We start from the raw sequence: 26,118 nt of genomic DNA, 5'->3' as shown, positions 1-26,118 counted from the left end.
AAAACACAAACTAATTAATTTTGCCTTCCCAAATGAGGTTAGCTGGGTGCATCCGGAATGCCGTATTGACAATGCACCTTTAATATCCCAGTCTTGAGATTTTAATTAGAAGGCAAAGTAATCTCAAAGAAGGCAGTAATTATTTTTCAAATTGGCCACCCCAATTGCTGTGACGATTAAGCGCTGTATTTTATGAGCATGGACAGCAATCAATGAGGATTGCCAAAACTATCTCCAGAGCACATTCATCCATCTCCCTGGATTCCTGGGCTCAGTATGTGGTGAGAACAGAGGCTACCATTGTTGGAGAAAGAGACCAAGAGGACTTTCTCCAAAAAGTTGAGAACACCGTGAGACAGAGCTTAGATATCCTTAACGAACAGGAATGTCTCACAGAAGGTCACTCAGAGATGCTTTGTGTACAGGAGGTCACTCAGAGATGCTTTGTGTCAGCTCAGCGGCTTTCTCTCCTGTCTTCTGCCTCAGCAGCCTCAGGTTAGGGGCTCCATGATCTATTGCAATCCTATTCTTGGGAGCATTATTGAGGGCTCTGATGTGCTGTGGGATATCTCAGGGTGAATCTACCCAATTTTATAGTGATGGAGAGCTGAACCTTTATGTCTTAGAATTTGGGGTTCTTGTGGAGAGGTAGTGAAGCCATGGGGAGACTGGAGATTGATTTCTGGTCCCCAGGTGTCCAGGCTCACCTATGCCAATGCTCTCGCTCAAGTACACCAGTTAATCTCAGATATGACCATGCCACCCAAAGCTCCACAATGACTCCAGGAGTTTACAAGATAAAATTCAATAACATCAGCCAGGCTGGGGATGTCCTCAAGATCTGGGTCTGCAAATCTCTCCCACCACTGTCCCCAGTGCCCACAGAACTCGTTGGGTTATTCCAGGATACTTCCCCTGAGCTCTGGCTAGCAGTTCTTTACATGGTCTCAGCGGTGGGAAGCTAGAACCTACAGGAAGCTCTGGGACATCCCCGAAGGGTTTTTGTCCTGTATTCCCCATTTAAAGCATTCATCATGCCACATTCTAATTCGTTGCTTGCCTGTCTTTACTACACTTTAAAATTCTGTAAGAAGGTGGATTGACGACCTGTTTTTGTATAACCTTAGATCCTAAGGTTTGTATAACCTTAGATCCTAAGGTTTGTATAACCTTCATGCATAGGGCATGCATGAAGTGGGTGCTTTGCAGATCTTTAATGAAGCAATGAATGAAAACTGGCAAGCAGAGGCTGGAGGTTCACTCTGGAGGCAGAGCTAGGAATGGTGAGCAGGCCCAGCTTCATTCTCAACCCTTCTAGGCAGCCACCGGAGCTGCACATGTGAAGGGCAGGCAGACACCATCCAGACAGCAAGTTTGCTAAAAAAGAGGAAGAATACATGGTGCTGGTTATTCTAGGGGTTTCCTGCTGCTACTGGGTGGGTGCCTCAGTTGCTCATGCCCATGCATCACCGCTGGTCCTTGAGGCCCAGCAGATGACCTCGGGACCATTTGTTGGGAGCTTAAACTTCTTGGCTGAATTCTGGAGTTTAAATTGACGCCACTACAAACAAACAAATTATAGTTGGCCTCATTCAAAATCTAAGGGATCCAATTTCAAACGACCATCAGAGTCTGTTCACTAGATTGGCAACGTTAACAAATGCTGATATTGCATTTTGGAGAGGTGACAGAAAAACAGGTATTTTCAATGATCGTAGATGAAAGTGCAAATTGGTACCTATCTCTATAGAGGGCAATTTGGCAATGTCTATAATAATCAACAACTCCTGTATCCATCTCTACTTTTAAAAAAGGCACTTCTGAAGAGTGAGCCTAGAGAGGTATGTATGTCTGAGGTACCATCAAAAGAGTGAGTGATGTAACCTTGATTACAAGAGCAAAAGACTGGAAGCATCGTTAGCATCTTCCATGGCTTCTACTTATGCAAACCTCAATCCGGACACATGCTGGACTGCTAGGCTGTCGGGTAGCACAGTGAGGTGGTGTATGTTGACATGGAGTAATTTGCAGAATTTAGCAAAGTCCGGTGTAAAACATATTCCCTTATGTGCAAAATGGAATATTTCTGGAAGGGTACACACAGAGAAAACTGGCTTCACAGGTTGCATCTGTGAAGGGAGACCACCTAACCAGACTATTAGGGGTTGAATCATATCTCTGCCACTGGTAGAAATCCTAACTCCGAGAGGTATGGGGTGAAACTGGCTTTTTGACTTTAAATCCATTTATACAATTTGGGTTTTTCTGTGCATTGCTATTCAAATACACAATACACATCCATTAAAAATAAACAAATGCCAGTAGCTGTCTGTGCCTTTACACTATTGACATTGAGCCAGTTCTTCTCCAGGGAACATGTTTCCAGAAAGGCGAAACTCGTTCCCCTTACTCCCTGTCCAACAGAGAAGACTGGATCCAGCAAGAAGGCACCAGCCTTAGGATACACACTCTGGACAGTGAGGGGCATGCCTGGAGGGAGCCCTGCCAGCCCATGCTGGTCTCTTCCTTTACTCTTTGTCCCTTGCTTATTCTCTCCCTGGGCCTGCTCTCTGGCCCTCAGGTTTCTGCTTCCATTGACAGGCAGCAGGGCCTGCTCTAGAGCTCTGTCCTCTCCAGGCCTAGCAGGAGGCAAGCTGAAATTGTGCCATCCATCCTAAGGCAGAGGCTCAGCACTCCTGGTGCCCAATTAGGCACCAATTCACAGGCCTTGTGTGCCCCAGGCCAGCAGGCTGCTGTACTGCCAGAGGGGCGGCCCTTTCTGTGGGTTGCATCCTCCCTCCTTGTTGTAATTGAATTACAACCATTCACTACCAGCTGCTGACTGGTTTTCCACTTCCTGTGCCATTCTCAATTACCTTGCTGTCCTTCCCCTCTGTTGCTCTCCTGCCTTGCCAACAGCCAGCCAGAGCACTGGGTCACTCTGCAGGCCAGGGGCCCCCTGGGAGAGCTGCTCAGGGTAGGGCCCACTAAGGCGCCGAGGCTGAGCATGGCCAGCTGCCAGGCTTTGCTCCATGATCTCCATCTTGTAAGTGTCCTGGGAGGCAGAGACCTTCCTGGCACAGATGTGTTGAATCAAAGCAGCCTGGAATAAGAAGGGAGACCACCTAACCAGACTGTTAAGGGTTGAATCATATCTCTGCCACTGGTGGAAATCCTAACTCCCAGCATCTCAGAATGTGAGCTTAGACATGGCGACTTCACAGAGGTAGTCAAGTTAAAATTAGATGGACCTCAGGGTGTGCCTTAACCCACTCTGACTGATACCTCTATTAATGGGGAAGTTTGGTGACAGTTGGGTACACGGGGAGAATGCCATGCGAACAGGAAGATGGCCATCTACAGGCTATGGGACAAATCTGGGACAGATCCTTCCCTTAGGGCACTCTAAAGGGACGAATGCTGTGGATCCCTTAATTTTGAGTTTCCAGTTTCCAGATCTGTGAGACAAAATATGCCTGCACTTTAAGCACCCCGTCTGGTACTTTGCTAGGCAGCCCTAGCTCTCTCCATATGACTTGTATTTCCCTCTCCACAGCCCCGGTAAGGGGGATTCACTCCTGCCTGAGCATCTCTAAGGATGCTAAATTCATCACCTCTAAGAGAGACCAAGCTTGTCTCAGAGATCTTATGTGTTGGAATATTCTCTTCAATGTGCAGGCAGAATCTGGCTTCCTCTCCCAAGTCTATTTCTACACCTGGAGATTCACAAGCCAAATCTATCAATCCTTCAAGAACAGAAATTGTGTTTTTTTTGATTTTTGTATTTCCCCAGCACAGAACATCTTGGAGTCCTTAGATACCTAAGGAGTATTTGCTAAATGAAGGAAAATGGCTCTGATGTTCCTTAGAGACTTCGTCTCTCCCCAAATCTTTCAACTTTTCAATTTCTCTATTACTGTGGTTCCTTTCCAGCCTGATACCCAAAAGTAAATGTGATTCTCCAAGTGGGATCTGACCAGGCAGAATAACACAAGAGCTCCTAATCTCCCTGACTCTCAAAGATGTTACAGGTTCACTGTTGCAACCTAAGGCCACATTTTCCTTCAGAGCCACCACTCATCCACTGATGGTTGGTACTTTACATCCCTCTGTATTTGTACAGAGGGATGTAAAGAACCTAAGTAAAGAATTTTTAATTTGACCATATTAAATTTCCTCCTCTTATGTTGATAAGGACTTAGCTCTGAGACCCTGAATATTGAGAATTCCCCCTAAGTATTGCCATTGGTGAATTTGCTAAGCAGATCATTGATACTCTCACTTAAGTCAATCAACATTAGCCTAATAATTAGCATACTTTGGGCACCAGTGGTCAATAGGTAGTGGTCATTCTATCTGTCTAGTACACAAGAAGGAGGCATTGGTGGGAAGAACAGAGACCTCTGAAGCATATACATGTGGACTTGAATACCAGCTCCTTCCTCCTTATCATCTGCATGAACCTGGACAAGGAACCTGACATTTCCAAGTCTTAGTTTCCTTATGAGTGCAAAGGGGATGAAGCAGGAATATATCTTATAAGATTATTTTGAGAAGAAATCCATTCCCTGAATTGTCAATCAGGTCACAGTTCTCAAATTGCCCAAGAAATGCTTTACCAAAGTAATTGACTTTTATCCAGATGTAACATGACCACCCATGCTATGTGTATCTGTCTGCCACCCCCCTCACAGAGAGCACATCCTGCTTGTGATATTACTTCTCTGTCTTTGTGTTCATGAGCTATTGAATTGATAACCTTTTAAAACTCTGGCTTGGAGTAACATCAAGCTCACTGGTGTCCACGTTACCCCATGTTTAGAAAAAAATTGGAGCAAAGATTGCCCTTTTCCAGTGCTGTATGATCAGGAGAAGATCATGACCAGTGGTTCAGTGATCTGACTGAAGTTTTCTCTGGCATGTTAATTGGTCTTGATTTTATTGATAGCAGTTATACTGTAACTTATGCTAGGCATCAGAAATCATTTGGAAAGTCTGTTAAAACACAGATTGCTGTGCTCCAGCCCAGAGTTTCTGGCTCAGTAGGTCTGTGGTGGGCCTGAGAATCTGTATTTCTACCCAGGTCTTGCTGATTCTGCTGGTCTGGGGATCATATTGAGAACCACTTGTTTAGAGCAGCAAATTGAGACTGTAGGTAAAGATATCAAAGACCTCATTTCCCTTTCCAGGTAAAGGACCCACGCTTTATGATGAGATAGCAAATACGGAAAGGAATTGAGGCATTTACGTCTGTTCTTTGTAACCTCACCACTATTTGCACCTACGCTTTTGGTTCTTCTTACTTGAAACATGCATCCTTTTGTTTTTTCTTGATATTTTCATAAGTTCAAACCTACTCTGGCTTTGGCTTCCCTGACACTGTTCTTCCAGTGGGGAGGGATGGAGGAGAAAGGGAGAGAGAAAGGGGCTGGGGGAATGCCTCACTGACCTGTTTCCTCCACAAGTTCCACTGCCTCATTTGCACCACCTCCCAGCGGTTCACTCAGCTACAATGGACTAATCCACTGATGAGGTCAGAGACCTCATGATCCAATCACTTTTCAAAAGTTTTGCCTCTGGACATGCTGCCCCGGGACCAAGCCTTCAACACATGAGACTTTTAAGGACACTTCTGATCCTGATATTATGTCTTCCTGCAGGCTGGGGACATACCCTCAGTGACCTTACACTCAGCTGTCAGGCTCATATCCTGAGCCAATGACTTAAATGAGGGTATATGCATACAGGCAAATGGGTGGTGATCAGGAGCAAGAGAAGAGCCTGGGTCTGTCCCTTTCCAGATCTGGGAACTTGTATAAGTTACTCCCTGAGGCTCAGTTTTTCTATCTTTAAAATGGGGATAATGGTAGTAGTTCTTTCATTCCATGAGAAAACAGTTAGGCTGGGTTTGGCTCATCAGTATTTGCTATGGTAGCCTGTGCCCCCTTATATCTTTCCCTGTGTGTCCTATTTCAAACCCTCCATGGTGGCATTCAGAATGTGTAATTGCATGTCTGTTTTTTTTTCTTAAAAGATATCTTGGATGCAAAGAAAGCCAAGCAATCTGAGAGAGCAAAGTCAAAGGCCTGCTTGGTCAAGGGGCAAATGAGTTTTAACAAAATAGAGTAAAAACCCCAGTGCTGGTGTCTGGTGAGACCTTTCAGCTCGCCCTGCTGGGTGGGAACGCTGTCCCATGTTCTGAACAACTGCTGAGTCTCCATAGACCATTAATTTGCTACTAACAAGTGTGGCAACTCCCTGTCCACTAAGCTTCTGCACTCCCCACCGATCCAGAATGGTATATGTACAAGTTTGTGCTGCACCTGGTACTTTGAATGACAGTGAACACCACTCCATTCCTGGTCATTCTACTTACTGGTTGACTGACATCATACAAAACACCTAACTTGTCTAAGCACTAAGTTCTTCAATTGCAAGATGGAGATCCTAGGGTGCCTGAGAAGTCGATTTCATATGAGATTTTCATCAGCAAAACCAAGGGTTTAAATTTCTCCATATTCTCACTAATATTTTTTGTTGTCGTCATTGTCCTCCTCCTCCTCCTCCTTCTCCTCCTCCTTCTCCTCCTCCATATGAGCCATGCTGGTGGGCTTGAAGTGGCAGTATCCCATTGTGGTTTTACTTGTGTTTCCCTAAGGATCAGTGATGCTGAGCATCTTGTCATATGCTCATTAGCCACTTGTATATTTACTCTGGTAGAATCCTTTGGCATTTTTGAATTGGGTTATTTTTTCATTGTTGAACTGTTTGGGAATTCTTTACATATCCTGGATGTTAATCCTTTATCAAATATGTTATTTGTAAATATTTTTCCCCACTCTATAGATTTTCTTTTTACACTCTTGCTAAATTGTCTTTTATGCAAATGTTTGCAAATGCTTTACATTTTGATTTTGAATAATTTATCTATATTTTTATTATTGCCTGTGCTTTTGGTGTCAAACTTAGACTACTGCCAAACCCAAGGTGATGAAGATTTTCCTGTTTTCTTCTAAGAGTGAATTTTATCTAAGTGAAATGTACCCTAAAATTATTAATAGTAAATTTTATGTTTGGCATATTTTATCATGATAAAAATATTTATCTCCCCACAGATACCCAATAAACAAAGGGTTTGATGGGCAGTAGATTTTATTTATTTATTTATTTCCTTTATTAAATTATTTATTTATTCTTTTTTTTTTTTTTTTTTTTTTTTAAATTAATTTTTATTGTAGGTTGTTCAAAACATTACATAGTTCTTGATATATCATATTTCACACTTTGATTCAAGTGGGATATGCGCTCCCATTTTTATCCCATATACAGATTGCAGAATCACATCATTTGCACAACCATTGATTTACATATTGCCATTCTGGTGTCTGTTGTATTCTGCTGCCTTTCCTATCCTCTACTATCCCCCCTCCCCCCTCCCCTCCCCTCTTCTCTCTCTACCCCCTCTACTGTAATTCATTTCTCCCCCTTATATTTTTCCTCCTTTCCCCTCACTTCCTCTTGTATGTAATTTTGTATACCCCTGAGGGTCTCCTTCCATTTACATGCATTTTCCCTTCTCTCTCCCTTTCCCTCCCACCTCTCATCCCTGTTTAATGTTAATCTTCTTCTCATGCTCTTTGTCCCTACTCTGTTCTTAGCTACTCTCCTTATATCAAAGAAGACATTTGGCATTTGTTTTTAAGGGATTGGCTGGCTTCACTTAGCATAATCTGCTCTAATGCCATCCATTTCCCTCCAAATTCTATGATTTTGTCATTTCTTAATGCAGAGTAATACTCCATTGTGTATAAATGCCACATTTTTTTTATCCATTCGTCTATTGAAGGGCATCTAGGTTGGTTCCACAGTCTTGCTATTGTGAATTGTGCTGCTATGAACATGGATGTAGCAGTGTCCCTATAGTGTGCTCTTTTTAGGTCTTTAGGGAATAGACCGAGTAGGGGAATAGCTGGATCAAATGGTGGTTCCATTCCGAGCTTTCCAAGAAATCTCCATACTGCTTTCCAAATTGGCCGCACCAATTTGCAGTCCCACCAGCAATGTACAAGAGTACCCTTTTCCCCACATCCTCGCCAGCACTTGTTGCTGTTTGATTTCCTAATGGCTGCCAATCTTACTGGAGTGAGATGGTATCTTAGGGTGGTTTTGATTTGCATTTCTCTGACTGCTAGAGATGGTGAGCATTTTTTCATATACTTGTTGATTGATTGTATGTCCTCCTCTGAGAAATTTCTGTTCAGGTCCTTGGCCCATTTGTTGATTGGGTTATTCGTTATCTCATTGTCTAATTTTTTTAGTTCTTTGTATATTCTGGATATTAGGGCTCTGTCTGAAGTGTGAGGAGTAAAGATTTGTTCCCAGGACGTAGGCTCCCTATTTACCTCTCTTATTGTTTCTTTTGCTGAGAAAAAACTTTTTAGTTTGAGTAAGTCCCATTTGTTGATTCTAGTTATTAACTGTTGTGCTATGGGTGTCCTATTGAGGAATTTGGAGCCCGACCCCACAGTATGTAGATCATAGCCAACTTTTTCTTCTATCAGACGCCATGTCTCTGATTTGATATCAAGTTCCTTGATCCACTTTGAGTTAACTTTTGTGCATGGCGAGAGAAAGGGATTCAGTTTCATTTTGTTGCAAATGGATTTCCAGTTTTCCCAACACCATTTGTTGAAGATGCTATCCTTCTTCCATTGCATGCTTTTAGCCCCTTTATCGAATATAAGATAGTTGTAGTTTTGTGGATTGGTTTCTGTGTCCTCTATTCTGTACCATTGGTCCACCCGCCTGTTTTGGTACCAGTACCATGCTGTTTTTGTTACTATTGCTCTGTAGTATAGTTTGAAGTCTGGTATAGCTATACCGCCTGATTCACACTTCCTGCTTAGCATTGTTTTTGCTATTCTGGGTCTTTTATTTTTCCATATGAATTTCATGATTGCTTTCTCTATTTCTACAAGAAATGCCGTTGGGATTTTGATTGGCATTGCATTAAACCTATAGAGAACTTTTGGTAATATCGCCATTTTGATGATGTTACTTCTACCTATCCATGAACAGGGTATATTTTTCCATCTTCTAAGATCTTCTTCTATTTCTCTCTTTAGGGTTCTGTAGTTTTCATTGTATAAGTCTTTCACCTCTTTTGTTAGGTTGATTCCCAAGTATTTTATTTTTTTTGAGGATATTGTAAATGGGGTGGTTGTCCTCATTTCCATTTCAGAGGATTTGTCACTGATATACAGGAATGCCTTTGATTTATGCGTGTTGATTTTATAGCCTGCCACTTTGCTGAATTCATTTATTAGCTCTAATAGTTTCTTTGTAGACCCTTTTGGGTCTGCTAGGTATAGAATCATGTCATCTGCAAATAGTGATAATTTGAGTTCTTCTTTTCCTATTTTTATGCCTTTAATTTCTTTCGTCTGTCTAATTGCTCTGGCCAGTGATTCGAGAACTATGTTGAACAGAAGTGGTGAGAGAGGGCATCCCTGTCTTGTTCCAGATTTTAGAGGGAATGCCTTCAGTTTTTCTCCATTCAGAATGATGCTAGCCTGAGGCTTGGCATAGATTGCTTTTACAATATTGAGGTATGTTCCTGTTATCCCTATTTTTTCTAGAGTTTTGAACATAAAGGGATGCTGTACTTTGTCGAATGCTTTTTCCGCATCTATCGAGATGATCATATGGTTCTTATTTTTAAGCCTATTGATGTGGTGAATAACATTTATTGATTTCCGTATATTGAACCAGCCTTGCATCCCTGGGATAAATCCTACCTGATCATGGTGCACAATTTTTTTGATATGTTTTTGTATCCGGTTCGCCAGAAGTTTATTGAGGATTTTTGCATCTAGGTTCATTAGAGATATTGGTCTGTAGTTTTCTTTCTTTGTAGTGTCTTTGTCTGGTTTAGGAATCAGGGTGATGTTGGCCTCATAGAATGAATTTGGTAGTTCTCCCTCTTTTTCTATTTCCTGAAATAGCTTGAGAAGTATTGGTATTAGTTCCTCTTTAAAGGTTTTGTAAAACTCTGCTGTATACCCATCCGGTCCTGGGCTTTTCTTAGTTGGTAGTCTTTTGATGGTATCTTCTATTTCCTCAATTGATATTGGTCTGTTTAGGTTGTCAATATCCTCCTGACTCAATCTGGGCAAATCATATGACTTAAGAAATTTATCGATGCCTTCACTATCTTCTATTTTATTGGAGTATAAGGATTCAAAATAGTTTCTGATAATCTTCTGTATTTCTGAAGTGTCTGTTGTGATATTGCCTTTTTCATCCCGTATGCTGGTAATTTGAGTTCTCTCTCTTCTTCTCTTCGTTAACGCGGCTAAGGGTCTGTCGATTTTATTTATTTTTTCAAAGAACCAACTTTTAGTTTTGTCAATTTTTTCAATTGTTTCTTTTGTTTCAATTTCATTAATTTCAGCTCTGATTTTAATTATTTCTTGTCTTCTACTTCTTTTGCTGTTGTTTTGCTCTTCTTTTTCTAGGATTCTGAGTTGAAGTATTAGATCATTTATTTGTTGGTTTTTTCTTTTTCTAAGGAATGAACTCCAAGCAATAAATTTTCCCCTTAGAACTGCTTTCAATGTGTCCCATAGATTCCGATATGTTGTGTCTGTGTTTTCATTTATCTCTAAGAATTTTTTAATTTCCTCCTTGATGTCTTCTATAACCCATTGATCATTCAGTAACCTATTGTTCATTCTCCAGGTGATGCATGATTTTTCCTTACTTCTTTTATCGTTAATTTTCAATTTCATTCCATTATGGTCAGATAAGATGCATGGTATTATCTCTACTCCTTTATATTGTCTAAGAGTTGTCCTGTGACATAATATATGATCTATTTTTGAGAAGGATCCATGTGCTGCTGAGAAAAAAGTGTAACTGCTTGATGTTGGGTGGTATATTCTATATATGTCAATTAAGTCTAGGTTATTAATTGTGTTATTGAGCTCTACAGTTTCCTTATTCAACTTTTGTTTGGAAGATCTGTCCAGTGGTGAGAGAGGTGTGTTGAAGTCTCCCATGATTATTGTATGGTGGTCTATTAGACTCTTGAACTTGAGAAGAGTTTGTTTGATGAACATAGCTGCACCATTGTTTGGGGCATATATATTTATGATTGTTATGTCTTGTTGGTGTATGGTTCCCTTAAGAAGTATGTAGTGTCCCTCTTCATCCCTTTTGATTAACTTTGGCTTGAAATCTATTTTATTTGATATGAGTATGGACACTCCTGCTTGTTTCCGAAGTCCATATGAGTGATATGATTTTTCCCAACCTTTCACCTTCAGTCTATGTATGTCTTTTCCTATCAAATGTGTCTCCTGAAGGCAGCATATTGTTGGGTCTTGTTTTGTGATCCATTCTACTAGCCTGTGTCTCTTAATTGGTGAGTTTAAGCCATTAACATTTAGGGTTATTATTGAGATATGGGTTGTTCTTCCAGCCATATTTGTTTATTTATGTTACTAAACATGGTTTGTTTCCTCTTTGATTATTCCCCCCCCCCTTTACTGTACTACCTCCCGCTGTTGGTTTTCATTGATATTTTCCATTTCCTCTTCCTGTAATATTTTGCCAAGGATGTTTTGAAGAGATGGTTTTCTAGCTGCAAATTCTTTTAACTTTTGTTTATCATGGAAGGTTTTAATTTCATCTTCCATCCTGAAGCTTAATTTCGCGGGATACACAATTCTTGGTTGGAACCCCTTTTCTTTCAGTGTTTGAAATATGTTATTCCAGGATCTTCTAGCTTTGAGAGTCTGTGTTGAAAGATCAGCTGTTATCCTGATTGGTTTACCCCTAAATGTAATCTGCTTCCTTTCTCTTGTAGCTTTTAAAATTCTCTCCTTATTCTGTATGTTGGGCATCTTCATTATAATGTGTCTAGGTGTGGATCTCTTATGATTTTGCACATTCGGCGTCCTGTAGGCTTCTAGGATTTGGGATTCTGACTCATTCTTCAAGTCTGGGAAGTTTTCTCGTATTATTTCGTTGAATAGATTGCTCATTCCTTTGGTATGGACCTCAGTACCTTCCTGTATCCCAATAACTCTTAAGTTTGGTCTCTTTATGTTATCCCATATTTCTTGAATGTTCTGCTCATGGTTTCTTAACAGCTTTGCTGAGCTGTCTATGTTCTTCTCCAGTTGAAATACTTTGTCTTCATTGTCTGATGTTCTATCTTCTAAGTGTTCTACTCTGCTGGTAGTATTCTCAATTGAGTTTTTAAGTTGGTTTATTGTTTCCTGCATTTCCAGGATTTCTGTTTGTTTGTTTTTTATAACCTCTATCTCCCTGTATAACTGATCTTTTACTTCTTGGATTTGTTTATGTAATTGATTGTCAAAGTGGTCGAAGTGGTCTTTCATTGACTGATTTTGCTGTCTAATGTCTTCCTTGAGACTCCAGATCATCTGAAGCATGTATATCCTGAATTCTTTATCTGACATCCCATCTGCTGCAGAAATTACCTCTTCTAAAGTTGAGTTGACCTGCATTGCTTGTGGTCCTTTCTTTCCTTGTCTTTTCATATTGATCGCGTTTCTTTCTGCTTGGTGAAACTGTTGTGTTATTGATTTTTCCCCCTATATATTTATATTGCTCTTGTATAGCTGCAAAGTCTCCCTCGCAGGCTTTGGCGGTGGTTCTTCCCCTCCTCCAATTGAGGCAATGTGCCTACCACGCCGGGAGGCCGCTGTGCCTGTACTTTCGATGGGCCTGTTCTTTCGGTGGTCACAGGTCCGTCTACCTTGCAGGCGTGAGCAGTGGCTTTGCCCCTCCGCTGGCCACTAGGCCTGTTCTGTCTGTTGGTTGCAGGTCTGTCTACCTAAAAGGCGCTGTTGGCGGCTCTGCCCCTCCCCCAACTGGGGCAATGTATCTGGCGGGCCACTGGGCCTGTTTTGTCAGTGGTCACGGTTCCGCCTACCTTGCACGTGCGTGGAGCAGCTGTGTCCCTCCGAGAGTTGCTGGGCCTAACCTGCCAATGGGTGTCAAGTGCACCTACCTTGCAGGCCCGGGGGTAGCTCTGCCGCTCCGCTGGTTGCTGGGCCTGATATGCTGGTGAGACGCAGGTTTGCCTACCTTGCAGGCACCTGGCGGCTCTGCCCCTCCCCCAACCGGGGCGGGGCGATGTGTCTGGCCGTCCTCTGAGCCTGTTCTGTTGGTGGTCAGGGTACTGCCTACCTAGCAGGCTCGTGGGGCAGTTGTGCCCCTCCGCAGTTTGTTGGGCCTGACCTGCTGGTGTGTGGCAAGTGCGCCTTCCTTGCAGGCCCGGGGGTGGCTCTGCCGCTCCGCGGTTGCTGGGCCTGATCTGTTGGTGAGTCGCAGGTCTGTGTAACTTGCAGGCGCCCAGCGGCTCTGCCCCTCCCCCAACTGGGGCGGGGCGATGTGTCTGGCCGGCCTCTGGGCCTGTTCTCTTGGTAGTCAGGGTTCTGCCTACCTAGCAGGCTCGTGGGGCAGCTGTGCCCCTCCGCAATTTGTTGGGCCTGACCTGCCAGTGGGTGGCAAGTGCCCCTACCTTGCAGGCCCGGGGTGGCTCTGCTGCTCCGCGGTTGCTGGGTCTGATCAGCTGGTGATTCGCAGGTCTGCGTAACTTGCAGGCGCCCGGCGGCTCTGCCCCTCCCCCAACCTGAGCGATGTGTCTGGCAGTCCACTGGACCTGTTTTGTCGGTGGTCACAGTTCTGCCTACCTTGCACACACGTGGAGCAGCTGTTTCATTAGTGCCTGGGCACACTCTCCTTGTTTGCCTCCCTCAGGCCCTTAGTTTGTAGAGCTTGGTGCTGAGCACCCCCAGCAAACTTGCTTACCTTCTGGTAGCCACGCCCCCGTATCTGATGCAAGAGACCTCAGTTGTCAGCACCGGTGGGAGCTGTAGCCGTGAGTCCCATGCCAAGGCGAGTCGGTGCAAGAGACCTCAGTTGTCAGCACTGGTGGGAGCGGTAGCTGGGAGTCCCGCGCCGCGCGGTTCCCGCCGGCTCCTGTGCCAGCACCGCCGCGGCTCCCACTGGCTCCCACGCCGCTGCTGCGGCTCCCGCGGGTTCCGGCCGGCTCCCGTGCCGCTGCCCCGGCTGCCACCGGCTCCCTCGCCGCAGTCCCAGCTCCCGCCGGCTCCCTCACCGCAGCCGCCGCTGCCGCCGTCTCCCTCGCCGCAGCCGCCGCTGCCGCCGGCTCCCTCGCCGCAGCCGCCTCTGCCGCCGGCTCCGTTGCCGAAGCCGCAGCTCCCGCCGGCTCCGTGCCGCCCTCGGTCTGGCTATTGCGCTCACAGGAGAGCTGGGAGGGGCCCTTAAGTTTTCCCCGCTGATCTATAGCTGAAAGAGCTGTGATCCTATTTATTTATTCTAATTTGTTATATATGATGGTAGAATGAAATTCATTTGGGCAGTAGATTTTAAATAAAAAAAGAAGATCATTCTGCAAACTAGAGCTCATTCATGAAACTTCAGGCTGAAGAACCTGTGACTGACAAGTTTGACTTAGTGGATTGCTCGGACTCCTCTAGGGTATGGTATCAACGTAGGCCTAACTACACTTTGCTTCTTGTGGCTCCACTGCCTGCCTAGTTCTGCCTTGTGAATCCACAGGATAAATCCAATCCCTTTTCCAAGTAGTAACTCTCCAAGTGGTTGGTGGCAGCTGCCATGATCACAGAAGTCATGCTGTTTGATCACATGCTTCCCTGTGTAGAATGGGACATGCATTCTGAGGAAGGCGGGCTTCCCAGGAAAGAGACAAAGAAAGCAGGGCTTGGGGCTGGGAAGACAGGTGATACAACCAAGCAACAAACGGAGCTGGGATTTGAACCTTTTGGAGGTGTTCCTAGAGCAAAGGCTGTATTTTAGATGCCAGGCAATGCTGCCTCTTGGCCAGGTCCCAGTTTCCCCCTTAGCCTTCTTCTCCACAATCCCTTGGTCTTTTCTTATATGGCTTTTTTCTATATCCTCTCCAGTCTATTCCCTCATTTGCAGTGAATATCAGGCCAGGCCCCACTAAGGCAGAGCCAAGCCCTTTTCCTTATTACACATAGGCCCACTTTTCATGGATGCCCTATTGGACTTAGCATTCTACAAGGTCCAGTGGCCCCACAGAGGGGGAGGATCATTAGAGGAAATCCATTCCAAGGCCCTAGCAGACTCCTTTTCCCTACCCCCATCATTTGCTAAAAGCAGGGGCTGGCCCCACCTGTCTCTCTTGTAGTATCCTCCCAGGAGTTCCCGCAGAGGAAGATATTGCAATCTCAGGATTAACAGCCTGTTTGTTTAAAAGGCTTATTACTGGTTCTTAATGCTATTTTGACAGATGAAAGTGAGTCAATTAGAGCTGGAAATAGCTCTGGCTGCTTAGGTTTCTTCCAGGTGGCTGCCCATTCCCGATCCATGGAACTTTTTCTCTCTTCACCAAAGAGAGGTTCTTTTGCTTCTGTTATCCCTTTGACCCCCCAAAACCACTCAAGAGTTTCCTTCTTCTGCAAAGAAATGCTGTTGAAATCATGGATGAGGGCTGCTGTGACAGACCCTCTCTGTGACAGGGTCAAAGTGAAAAAATGCTGATGGGAGCCCTGACAGGTCAACCTCCGGGGTAAGGAATATGAATGGCCTGTGTTTTTAGGTATCACTCTGGGTCCATCAGCCACAAATGCAGGTGCCCTGTATTGAATATCTTTTTAGGGTCTTTGGAACAATGGGTTCCCTGTGTCAACTCCCACCAAAATGCATCCAATGTTGGTCACAGGCTTGGGTACCTCAGAGTCAGCATCTTTATGAGGGCAAGAGTCTTTTGTGGGTGCCTCACAGGGTTTCCCAGAGTTTTGCTAAGGCCCCAGTGAAGGGCATGCCAATGCCTCCTGGTTGATAAGGAGTCGTACAGTAGACTTTGCCATGTCCCTGGAGCAAAGGTGTGATCTCCCATGTGGTTTGTTGGACAATTGGGTACAGGATAAGTGGTCAGAGTATTTGTAAAAGGCACCTCAAATTTATGCCCAAGAAAGAACTCTTCCTTAATGCTCCCAAACATACACTGACTTCTCTGGGTTCTCTTATGGAATATAATGCCACTATCAAACTGTTTGCTCACACTTAAATCCTAAATCATCCTGGATTCTTCTCTTTAGTTCATGCATAAAGGTCCTTAAATAGAAGGCATCCCGTCCCTCCACATTACAGAACAAATTGGACCAAACTGATATACAGCCCATGCTACCATTCTCGTCTAAGGCATACCTATTTTCTGTCTGAGCTATCACAACAGCTCTCCAACACCTATTCCAGTTTTCACTATTGCAAGAAAGATCTTCTAAAGACATAAGTCAGATCTCCTCTACAACTTCCATGGCTGCTCCTAAACATTTAGAGTCAAGACCAAACTCCTTACCATGACCCACAATGCTAAATGTCTTCTAGTCTGTCTCTCTTGCCAATATCATTTCCTATCTTTTTCTCCTTGCTCACTCTGCTTCAACCACATGTGTATTTTTGCTGCTCCTTGAATATATATTCCCTGGGTCCTCTGCACTTGAGAATCTTCCTTCTATCTGGAAGGTTCTTTCCCAGAACTGTATGTGGCTACTGTCATCTCATTCCTCAAATCTTAGCTCAAACCAACTTTATTCCAGAGAAAACCTTTCTGATAGCACTCTCTGTAAGTATCCTATTTATTTGCCTATCTATCATTTATCTTTCTCCATCAAAAATTTTGGGTGCTAATGAGATTAAGAATTTTATTTTTCACTATTGAGTTACACTATCTAGACTAGGATATTGCACATAACAATCACTCAATAAATGGTGCTTATATTTTAAATATGCTCATGAATCGTTTGGTACTCTCCCATTGAGAGGTGGGGTCTGTGCCCACTCCACTTGACTCCGGACCTCCTTAGTGACTGGTTGTCTAGTAGAGTATGATAGAAGTAACACTATGTGGTCTTACAAGGACAATCAGTATCTGCCTTGGTCTCTGGACCATTTGTACTAAAGCCTGAGTCTCCATATAAGTAGTCCTACTGCTCTGAGGCCATCATGCTGTGAGGAAGCTCAATCTAGCCCATGTAAAAAGGCCACATTGAGAATCCCTGAGATTATATGAAGAGAGAGATGCAATCAGTCCCAGCTGTTCCAGTCCCCACTGTTCTACTGCCATCTACTATCTGACTGTTAACTGCAGAGACCTTGACAAGAACCATCAGCTAAGCCATTCCTGAATTTCTGATAATAGAAATTGTGAAAAATACCAAAAATAATGCTATTTTTCAAGTCATTAAGTTTTGAGGTGATTTATTTCATTGTAATAGAAGACTAGAACAGAGAGAATGGTTGCTTAACATCCAACTATTCTCTGTGGCTGCTATAATGTGTACTATTCCTAACCAATTTACTGGTCCAAGTGCCTAGGCAGTCTATGCCAGGTCTCATGGATGGGAGAAAAGAAATGAGAAGTTGAGAATTACTACTTGTTTGGCTGAACTTTGAAGAGCCTCATCTGGGTGACCATGAGTCTCTTTACAGGAATAGTTCAGAACCTTCCCAACATTCTCTGGCTTTCTTAATTCTTCAAGTCCTTTTCTAGAATTAGACACCTAGTCCTAACCCAGAGAACCCCTACTTGATTATTATTATTTTTAATTTTTTTTTAGTCGTAGCTGGACATAATACCTTTATTTTTAATTTATTTTTATGTGGCGCTGAGGATTGAACCCAGTGCCTCACAGGTGCTAGGCAAGCGCTCTACCACTGAGCCACAAACCCAGGCCCACTACTCGGTTATTTATATCAATCTTGCTCAAAACTCTTATACCTCTTCCTATTTCTTTCTGATTTCCTCGGTGAAGTTTGTCCCTTGTTTCAGAGAGAGGAGCTGGTGGACCAAATTATATCCCATCAGACCCTCTTTTGATCTTTTAGCTTAATAAGCAGGAAATGTTCTGCACAGTCAGAGAATATTACACAGGGAAGTAGAGGTGATGACCACGGACAATGATACTGGAGATAGCACTGAGTGTTTCTTCCATCATGGTACACTAAGCGTTTCCCAAATACTATCTCATTTAGTCTCCACATCCTTCCAATGTAACCATCCCATCCCTATTTTACTAATGAAGAAACTAGAGACATTTAGGTGACATATTTGAAGCCAATTCCATTTGATCCTGATTTCCGGAGAAATCACCTACCTGGGATGGCAAATATTTGATACACTAGCCACTTTCTCCCTTCCCAGGTTCGTGGCATCTGGTCCCACAGAACCTCTAGATCATTCTTACCATAGCTCTCCAAGTAGGTACGACCAATTGGTCAAAACTGACATGCCGGATAAGACCCTTTTGCTACCTCCCCAATTTCTCAAGGAAAAGGGACCCAGAAAGGTCAAGTGACTTTCTAAGGTCATCCAGCTAATGGTTGGTAGTGCTGGGATGGAAATGCACTTGAGAAAGGAATATCGCCTACAAGGTATGTCCCATATTTAGTGACAGCCCCCTGCGCAGGGAGATCGCTCACCCGCGGACAGCGTGCAGCAGGCGCAGCGAGGGGTACGCAGTACGCACGTTGACGTGGTGCTTCAGGATGAGCTCGTTGACCCACTCCACACGCTCCTTGCCACCCCTGGCCATGAAGGCAGGGATCCACAGGATGCTGCCATTGAGGCTGTGCAGTCGCTGCAGCAGCTTCTCCCGCCACGTGGCATTGACCAAGTCCTCAAAGGCCCGCTGGATGACCGAGGGGTTCATGGTAACCAGGTCGGTCTTGAGTCCTACATCCCGGGCATACTCCTGCACCGGAGCCAGGTTGCACCTGAGGAGGAAAAAGGCAACAGGGTCCTTTTAGAAAAGGTGAACCCTATTGTTACATGTAACCTTTTTAATTGTTTCCCTCTCCTTGCTTCAAACTCATCACCAAAGATAAACCCAGGGCATCTCCCTGAATGACGGACTTCTTTTGTTATCCTTATCCTCCTCCTTCCACAAATGTTTATTAAGCCTCTACCACATAGTTAGTAATTTACTAGGCCCTGGGGACACAAAGTACCTCCATTCTGGAGTTCAGGATCTAGGAGAGGAAGAAAGGGGCAAGAGAGGCAGCCCTCATATGCAAGATTAAAATGCTGTTGGCAAGTTGACCTGCTTGCAGGTGGCAGAGGGCGGGCTCTGAAGGCAGACACCCAGGTATAAAACTCAGCTCTGACGTTCTCTACCTGTGATTCTGGGCAATGTACTCATCTCTCTGTGCTTCCTGAGGGCTATGCAGGAGATCAGAACAGCAGCCCCACAGGGATTATTTCAGTTACACATACCCAGTGCCTAGACCACAGCTGGGCCACACTAAGAGGCCCATGACTTCATCATTCTTACAGGGAGGAGAAGAAGTAGTAGGGGCTGATGACTGAGGGAGTCTAGAAGGATGAGCGGAAATCCAGTGGTAGACATGGAACAGGAAGAGAGTCTTTCTCCAATTTGCTAAAACAGAAGAATCACCTTGGGTACTGGTTAAAAGTACAGATTCCTCAGGTCCCTTAGCTAGAGAGCCATTCAGCTGGTTCCAGAGCTTAAGAATTCACACACAAACACACACACACACACACACACACACACACACACACACACACTCTTTTTGCAGAGGGTGTGAAATAGCCTGAATGTTCAGAGGAAGGCAAGTGATTTGGTCTAACTGGGGCAAGTCATGTGAAGGAGATGGGGCTAGAGAGACATGCTAGACATGTGAGATATCGAAAGGCCTATGTGTCAAAGTCTTCGTTCAGAAGGAAACAGAGACTACTAAAGGTTCTCGAACAGGAGAGTGATATGGGCACATTTGTATTAGGCAACAAACAAAAAAACAAAGTTGTAGGATTTACTGGAGGGAAGGAGTTGGGTATCAGAGGATGAAATAAGAGGTCACTGAAATTGCTCATGAATTGGTCAGGCTGCCAGGATGGACAGCCTCTATTTAACTAGGGACTATCTTGGGGGCCTCTCCCATCCTCAAGGGTTCTGGTTTATATGAGCATACTTGGGCTTCCTGACTGTACCAAGGACCTATGGAAGGCAGCAGGGGGCGCTGCTGGGGAGCCTTCCATGCTGCCTGGGATTTGATGGAGGAAATAAGCTTGAGAAATTAGAATGAGTATGTATGGAACCCAGGTTGTGAAGATGTGAAGACTGGGGGCTATATGCCGTCGCCAGATGATGAAATCCAGAAAGACACTATTTACTCCTGGCTTTAAGCAAGGACTTTTCTTCTGCAACTGGGTAGAAAAAGTAGAACAATTAGAAAGAAAATGAACATTATGGAGCCCCTGGTGTGTGCCAGCCACTTGGCTAGTCATCAACAGAGATCAGTTCATTGTACTGTGACCCATTTTTAGTCACCCTCTTTTTACAGATGAGCAAACTGAGGCACAGAGTGTTCCAATTAAGTTGCCTAAAGTCCCAGGGTTAGTAAGGGAACCACCAGGATTCGAACTCAGTTGTGTCTGATTCCAAAGCCTGTATAACTCTTTCCAACTGAGCCCCACCCCCTCCATTCCTGCCCTCAGGCCTTGCTATCTCTGATTGTAGTTAAATATTGCAAGGAAATAGAATTGCTGGAGGATACCTTCAGGAGCCCCTGCCACAGGCTGCAGAGATTGGAGTATTATTGCCAGCACATTATCCAGTCTGGGGCCACCTTGGTCTTAGTTACCTATTGGCCTTAAGCTGTACTGAGCCAGGATTCCCAAACCTTCCCTGATGGCTGGGGCCTCCTCCAGACCAACCTCCAGTTCATAAGAGCAGGGCCAGGTGGACTCAGTGAAGTTGAGACTTACTGAAGTCAACTGAGGCCAGTAGGAGCTGCGGGGAGGCAAAGAAGGAAGCAGACAGCAGTGTGGTATGCCATCCTCTGGAAGGTGCTATGAAACACGGAGGCACACAGGCTCCTGCTCACAGTGGAGGCTGGGAGGTCCAGGCTATTCCAGTGACCAAGTCTCAGTGAGGATGCCTGGGGGCTTGGGGGCAGGGGGCAGCTGTGCCCTAAATGGATGCTTTAGGTGTACTTCTTCCCCACCAGGTATAAACTGCTTCATTTATGGAGAAAGGGCAGAGTCAGGAAGGGCTTACACCTGGTCTAGGCTCTCTTCTGTCCAAAGAGAATTCTGGGTGGGCTGTGAGAGGGCTTGGTTCTGGGCAGAAAAGGAGTGAACCTTTTCCAGAAACAACCATATTCATAGGTCTACACTGAGCCATCTGCAGAGTGAGGGAGGCAGGTGTGTGGGCTCTGAAGCCAGACTTCCTGGTCCATGGCCTGGCCTTGGCCCTCACAAGCTATGTGCCTCTGGGCTTTCTGTGCCTCAGTTTCTTCTCTACAAATTGGGGATAAAATAAAATATGCCTGTTCTGCAAGAACTAAATAAGATAATACTGGTGAAGTGTGTAGAACAGCACATGGTACATGCTAAGTGCCCAGTGAATGTTCAGGGGTGATCTGAAAGGTTATTTATCTGTGAAAGGCCATTTGCTGGTAGGATTCTCCCTGTGGAGGGGCTGTGCTTGTGTGTGCACATGTGAGCACACAATGAATTCTTGATCCCTAAACTTCTGGGAACTCCCCCTGCACACATGGCCCTGAGTCAGCCATGGCCTCCTCACCCTGGCACTGCAGACTCCTGTCATTCTCCTAGGACCAGCCCTCCTGCCCAGCCTGTCTCAGCAGCACCTCGTGCAGCCTGTGCTTGCTCAAGTCGTTGCCTCCCTGATCCCTGAACCTGTCTTTCTGCCTCCATGATTTTCTTCATGGCCTTCCTTTCTCCTCCCCACTTTCGTTGGTCCAAGTCGGCCACACTCAAATGCCACGTCTTCCAGAAGCCCAGGAGGTGCCATGTTTTGCAAGCTCATTGTGTTTATGTGCTCTGTGTCTCACCAGAACCCCCAGCTCATGTTTCCCATTCAGTTTTCTTAAAGGGAGTAAGGTTCTATGTGTCTTTGAGACTCTCACACAAAGGAGGGACCCAGGGTAGACTGATTTAATTGAAGACTCAGATTAACATGGACAGAGACATCTCCATCAGGACTGTCATGGCGCCTGTCATCTTGGCAGAACCACGGGGAGCTTATTGGAATAGCAGAGTCTCATCCATGTCAACCACATGCAGGCCCTCCCCTGTGCTGCACACAGCCTTGGTCTGGACATAGCTAGCTGGGTGCAGTGGTGCACACCTTCAATCCCAGGAGGATCACGAGTTCAAAACCAGCCTCAGCAAAAGTGAGGTGATAAGCAACTCAGTAAGATCCTGTCTCTAAATAAAATGCAAAATAGGACTGGGGATGTGGCTCAGTGGCTGAGTGCCCCTGAATTCAATCCCCAGTACCCCTCCAAAAAATAAGATGGCTTAGCTATTTTGCTTTGGAGGAGCTCACGGTCTAGGTGCATGCGTGTGGTGGAGACATAGGGTAGACAAAGAATTAACAATAAATGTGCCACACCACAACGGGACACGTTGTCTGAGGAATTTCCAAATGTCATCCCTTTAATGCTTACAACCTCATACTCTCTTGACTGTGTGTGTGTGGCAACAGAGCATGCTATGGCCCTAAGTGCAGGCTGCACACCAGCAGCAGTGACATCCTCTGGGAAGCTTGTTAAAAATGCAGAGCCTTAGTCCCCACCTCAGACCTGATGATTCAGACTTTTAATAAGCCAGGTGATGCACACACGTTCCCATTTGAAAAGCACTGGGCTAGAGCCTGGACAGGATTCATAATGGAAGAACTCAAAGCAAGCCCAGGCCACCCATTTTACAGACAGTTAAACTGAAGCCCCAAAAGACAATTCAAGTGATGTGCTCTGAGCCATGGGCATCAGAGCCAGAAACCACACTATTTACCGTGTGTGCCAAAGAGGATGCTGTGAGCCAAAATCAGTCATTGCCTCCTGAAATTCCTGAGGCAAGGTTTGGTGGAACACAGAAAGCTCGCTGTTGAAAGTCATTCTTCGTGGCAAAGAAAAGAGGCATGGCCTATATGTGTTCCACGAAACCAGCAAGGCCTCCCTCAAGCCTGCCCGGCACCTTGGAGGGCATCTGGCCTTACCAATAACACCCACCCCACTTTGTTCCTCTGGCCTCCAGTCAGACAGATCCACCATGCTTCCTTCCTGCCTTTCCTCTCCCCAACCAATCTTTACCCCTTTGTAAACTAGGGGCTGAGCCTTTGGTTATACCAGAGACAAAGAGACCTGCCGAAGATGAACAAAATGGAAGCCACTTTGGCTACCAGACTGCGTAGCTCTCCAGTCCTAGGGGATACTAAAGTAATTAGACCTGTTCCTTCCCATGTCCTTAGGTTCAAGGAATTCTATGATCAGATCATTTCCCAAAGTCCAGGGACAACACTTTCTTTGCATCAGGACAGTCCCAACAGAAATATGAGACACAGTGTGAGGTTCTTCCTGAGCCAGGAGCTATTTGGAATGAAATCCGAGGCTCCAAGTGCCCTACTTTTGACCAGGGGACAGCAAAGCCTTGTTTTCAAGTCTGAATGGGCTGGGGCCAGGTGTTCTTGGCCATGGGTCCAAACTGAGTCCAAACATCCCCAGAGATTGAAAAATGAGAACTGATATTTTAGAGAAAATCATGGTCAAGTACAAAATCCAAGTTACTCTGTCACTCCCTCACTTCAGACTTTGACTACAGCATGATGAAGTTACTAGCAGAGTGCCACCCTCCAGGACGCTACAAAGAGCTTTGCCAATTTGGACCAACAATCCAAGTCAGCCAGGAGATTTTCTTACTAACCTTTTGTGCCAGGCTCTGTTTAGAGGTTAACAAACTTTTTCTTGTAAAGGTGCTAGATAATAAATATTTTCAGCTTTGCAAGGTATACGCTCTCTGTGTTGCTTTAGCAACAACGCTTCAGCTCTGCCCAACTACTGAACTCTGCACCATGAAAAGAAAGCAGCCATTGACAATGTGAAAATGAGTCAGAGTGGCTGTGTTCCAATAAAACTTTATTTATAAAAATGGGGGTGGGGGCGGCAGGATGTGGTGGTACATAATTATTATCCCAGCGACTTGGGAGGTTGAGGCAGGAGGATCACAAGTTCAAAGCCAGCCTCAGCAATTTAGTAAGGCCCTAAATCACTCAGTGAGACCTTGTTTCTAAATAAAATACAAAAAAGGCTGGGGATGTGGCTCAGTGGTTCTGCATCCCTGGATTCAATCCCCAGTACCCCCCAAAAAAAATATTTAAAAAAAACAACAGGCAGTTTGCCTCCCACTGCTCTGGGTTAGTGATTCTCAACCTTGGCTGTGCACCAGAATCCCTGGAGCTCCCGTGGCCATACCGGCCCTGACTCCCTCATCCCCCAGATGATTTAATTGGTTGGAGGTACAGTCTGGACCCTGGAGATAAAGATCCTCAAGCAGCTCCCATGTGCATTCAAGGTTGAGAATAGGGACTAAGCCCACCAACGTGTCTTGTTTCAATCTTTTGGGACAACTGCAATGCTCAGCGTCAGTATACCTGCTGCTCTGGGCACCAGTGCAGGTGGTTACCTGATGACGAAGCTGTGCGTGTCAATCTCCTGCCCACAACCACTGTTCAGCAAGACCCCCGAGTTGCCCACAATGGCACAGGTCCGGAAGTGCTTGTTCTTCAGGGGCGAGGTTCTGGGGAGGAGCTCGTACAGGTTCTGGGACACGTTCATTGTACTGTCACGGTCAAAGATGTAATGAATAATGTCTCCGGGCTTCAGGGTCCCCTTGAGGACGGAAATATCCTTCTCAGCATCCAAGAACTTTAAAATTTGCTTCCTATGGAAACCAAACATGCATGAGGAAAGTCTCTATGTTGCTAGATGCACTTTGCCAAACCAGATTTTCCTGTCCTATGTCACTGTGTGGGGGCTGCTGCACCCCAGCAAGCAGGTAGAGAATAGCAAGAGTTCAGATACCCTCTAGGATGGGTTCCAGGACTGACAGAAGGCCCCAGGATAGAAGGAGGTCCACCATCCAGGCTTACGTATGGCACTGAATGTTCCTTGTCCCAGAAATGTTTTAGTTTGGGGTAAACTCAGACATCTGGCCCCCCTGCATCACACTCCTCTCAGAGGGATTCAGTGCCACCATGTGAGAGGGAGTCCTGAACTAGGGACATTAAGCCAGGATGACCCAGGCCTTCGATCCTCATTGGCTTATTTTCTTTCATGGGCAGAGAGGCCACATGGGGGTGAGTGGGAACATGGTACTAGGAGGGGTACCACCCCTTCCTCCTCTGAGACACTGAGGGGGTGGCTTGCCACTTTGCTGGCTCGTCCATTGTGTAGGGTGTGTCTCTGGCTCCCCCCACCTGAAACAGGGTTGGTGAGTCTCACCATCTCCCTGGTCCACAAAGGAGAAAGGCTCCTTTGTGGTGTTTCAGAACAAAGGTGATCAAAGGACAGCTCTCTAGTCCTGGGTACCTTTGACTTAGAAGGCAAGTTCCAGAATCATCTAGAAAAGCCCAAGAGAAGGGATGGGGTTGGATTAGGGAAAGAATGGGTGTCCTTATGGAATCCCCAGGGGACTTTTACTCAAAACACACAGCCTTCTTCCAGGATCCTGAGCATCCCAGCCAGCTGCCTAAATCACCCAATAAATCTTCAGAGATAATTCAAGCCATAAAGAGAAAGGAATTGGCTACTCAATGAATAAAATAAATTTCATCTCCTGGGGTGAGCCCCTATCTAGACAGACCCAGGGATGCTGGCCTCCCTTCCCAGAGAGCTCTGGAGGCACAGAATGCTCATGCTGTCTTCAAATGTGAGGATCTGCAGGATGGTTGCCCCGTTGTACAAATGGTGACGCTGGAGCCCAAGAGGCTGCTGGATTTGAGATGTGCACAGCCTGTGAGTATCACAGGAGGCTGTACGATCAGTCACTTGAGAACTATGGAAACTTGAGAAGCTCCAGCTGACACCTAAGACATCCTGATTCTGAGGGGGGCTGTGATTTGCCCAGGTTTGGGGGGCTCTCATATGGCCAAGGAGTACCTAAAACCCTTGGCCAGGCATAGCATTCTCCATTAACTTGTCTTTCCACATTTGTGACCCTGATCTCTTGCTATTATACAGGTGAAA

General features: G+C 45.2%; 1 protein-coding gene across 2 annotated transcripts in view; it reads right to left on the bottom strand.

Annotated features, from left to right (window-relative positions):
* Positions 1-26,118, bottom strand: part of St8sia2 (ST8 alpha-N-acetyl-neuraminide alpha-2,8-sialyltransferase 2) — a 74,806-nt gene that overhangs the window by 5,473 nt on the left and 43,215 nt on the right. For both annotated transcript variants that reach the window (XM_076848824.1, XM_076848825.1), the window contains 2 exons: positions 24,557-24,814; positions 18,529-18,822 (listed from right to left, as the gene is read on the bottom strand). In XM_076848824.1, the coding sequence (XP_076704939.1) occupies positions 18,529-18,822; positions 24,557-24,814 (552 nt within the window). The remainder of the gene's footprint in view (positions 1-18,528; positions 18,823-24,556; positions 24,815-26,118) is intronic.

Source organism: Callospermophilus lateralis, chromosome 3, assembly GCF_048772815.1.
Source record: "Callospermophilus lateralis isolate mCalLat2 chromosome 3, mCalLat2.hap1, whole genome shotgun sequence".
Lineage (NCBI taxonomy): Eukaryota > Metazoa > Chordata > Mammalia > Rodentia > Sciuridae > Callospermophilus > Callospermophilus lateralis.
Note: the sequence above shows the minus strand (reverse complement) of the source record. Positions and strands in the feature narration are given on the sequence as shown.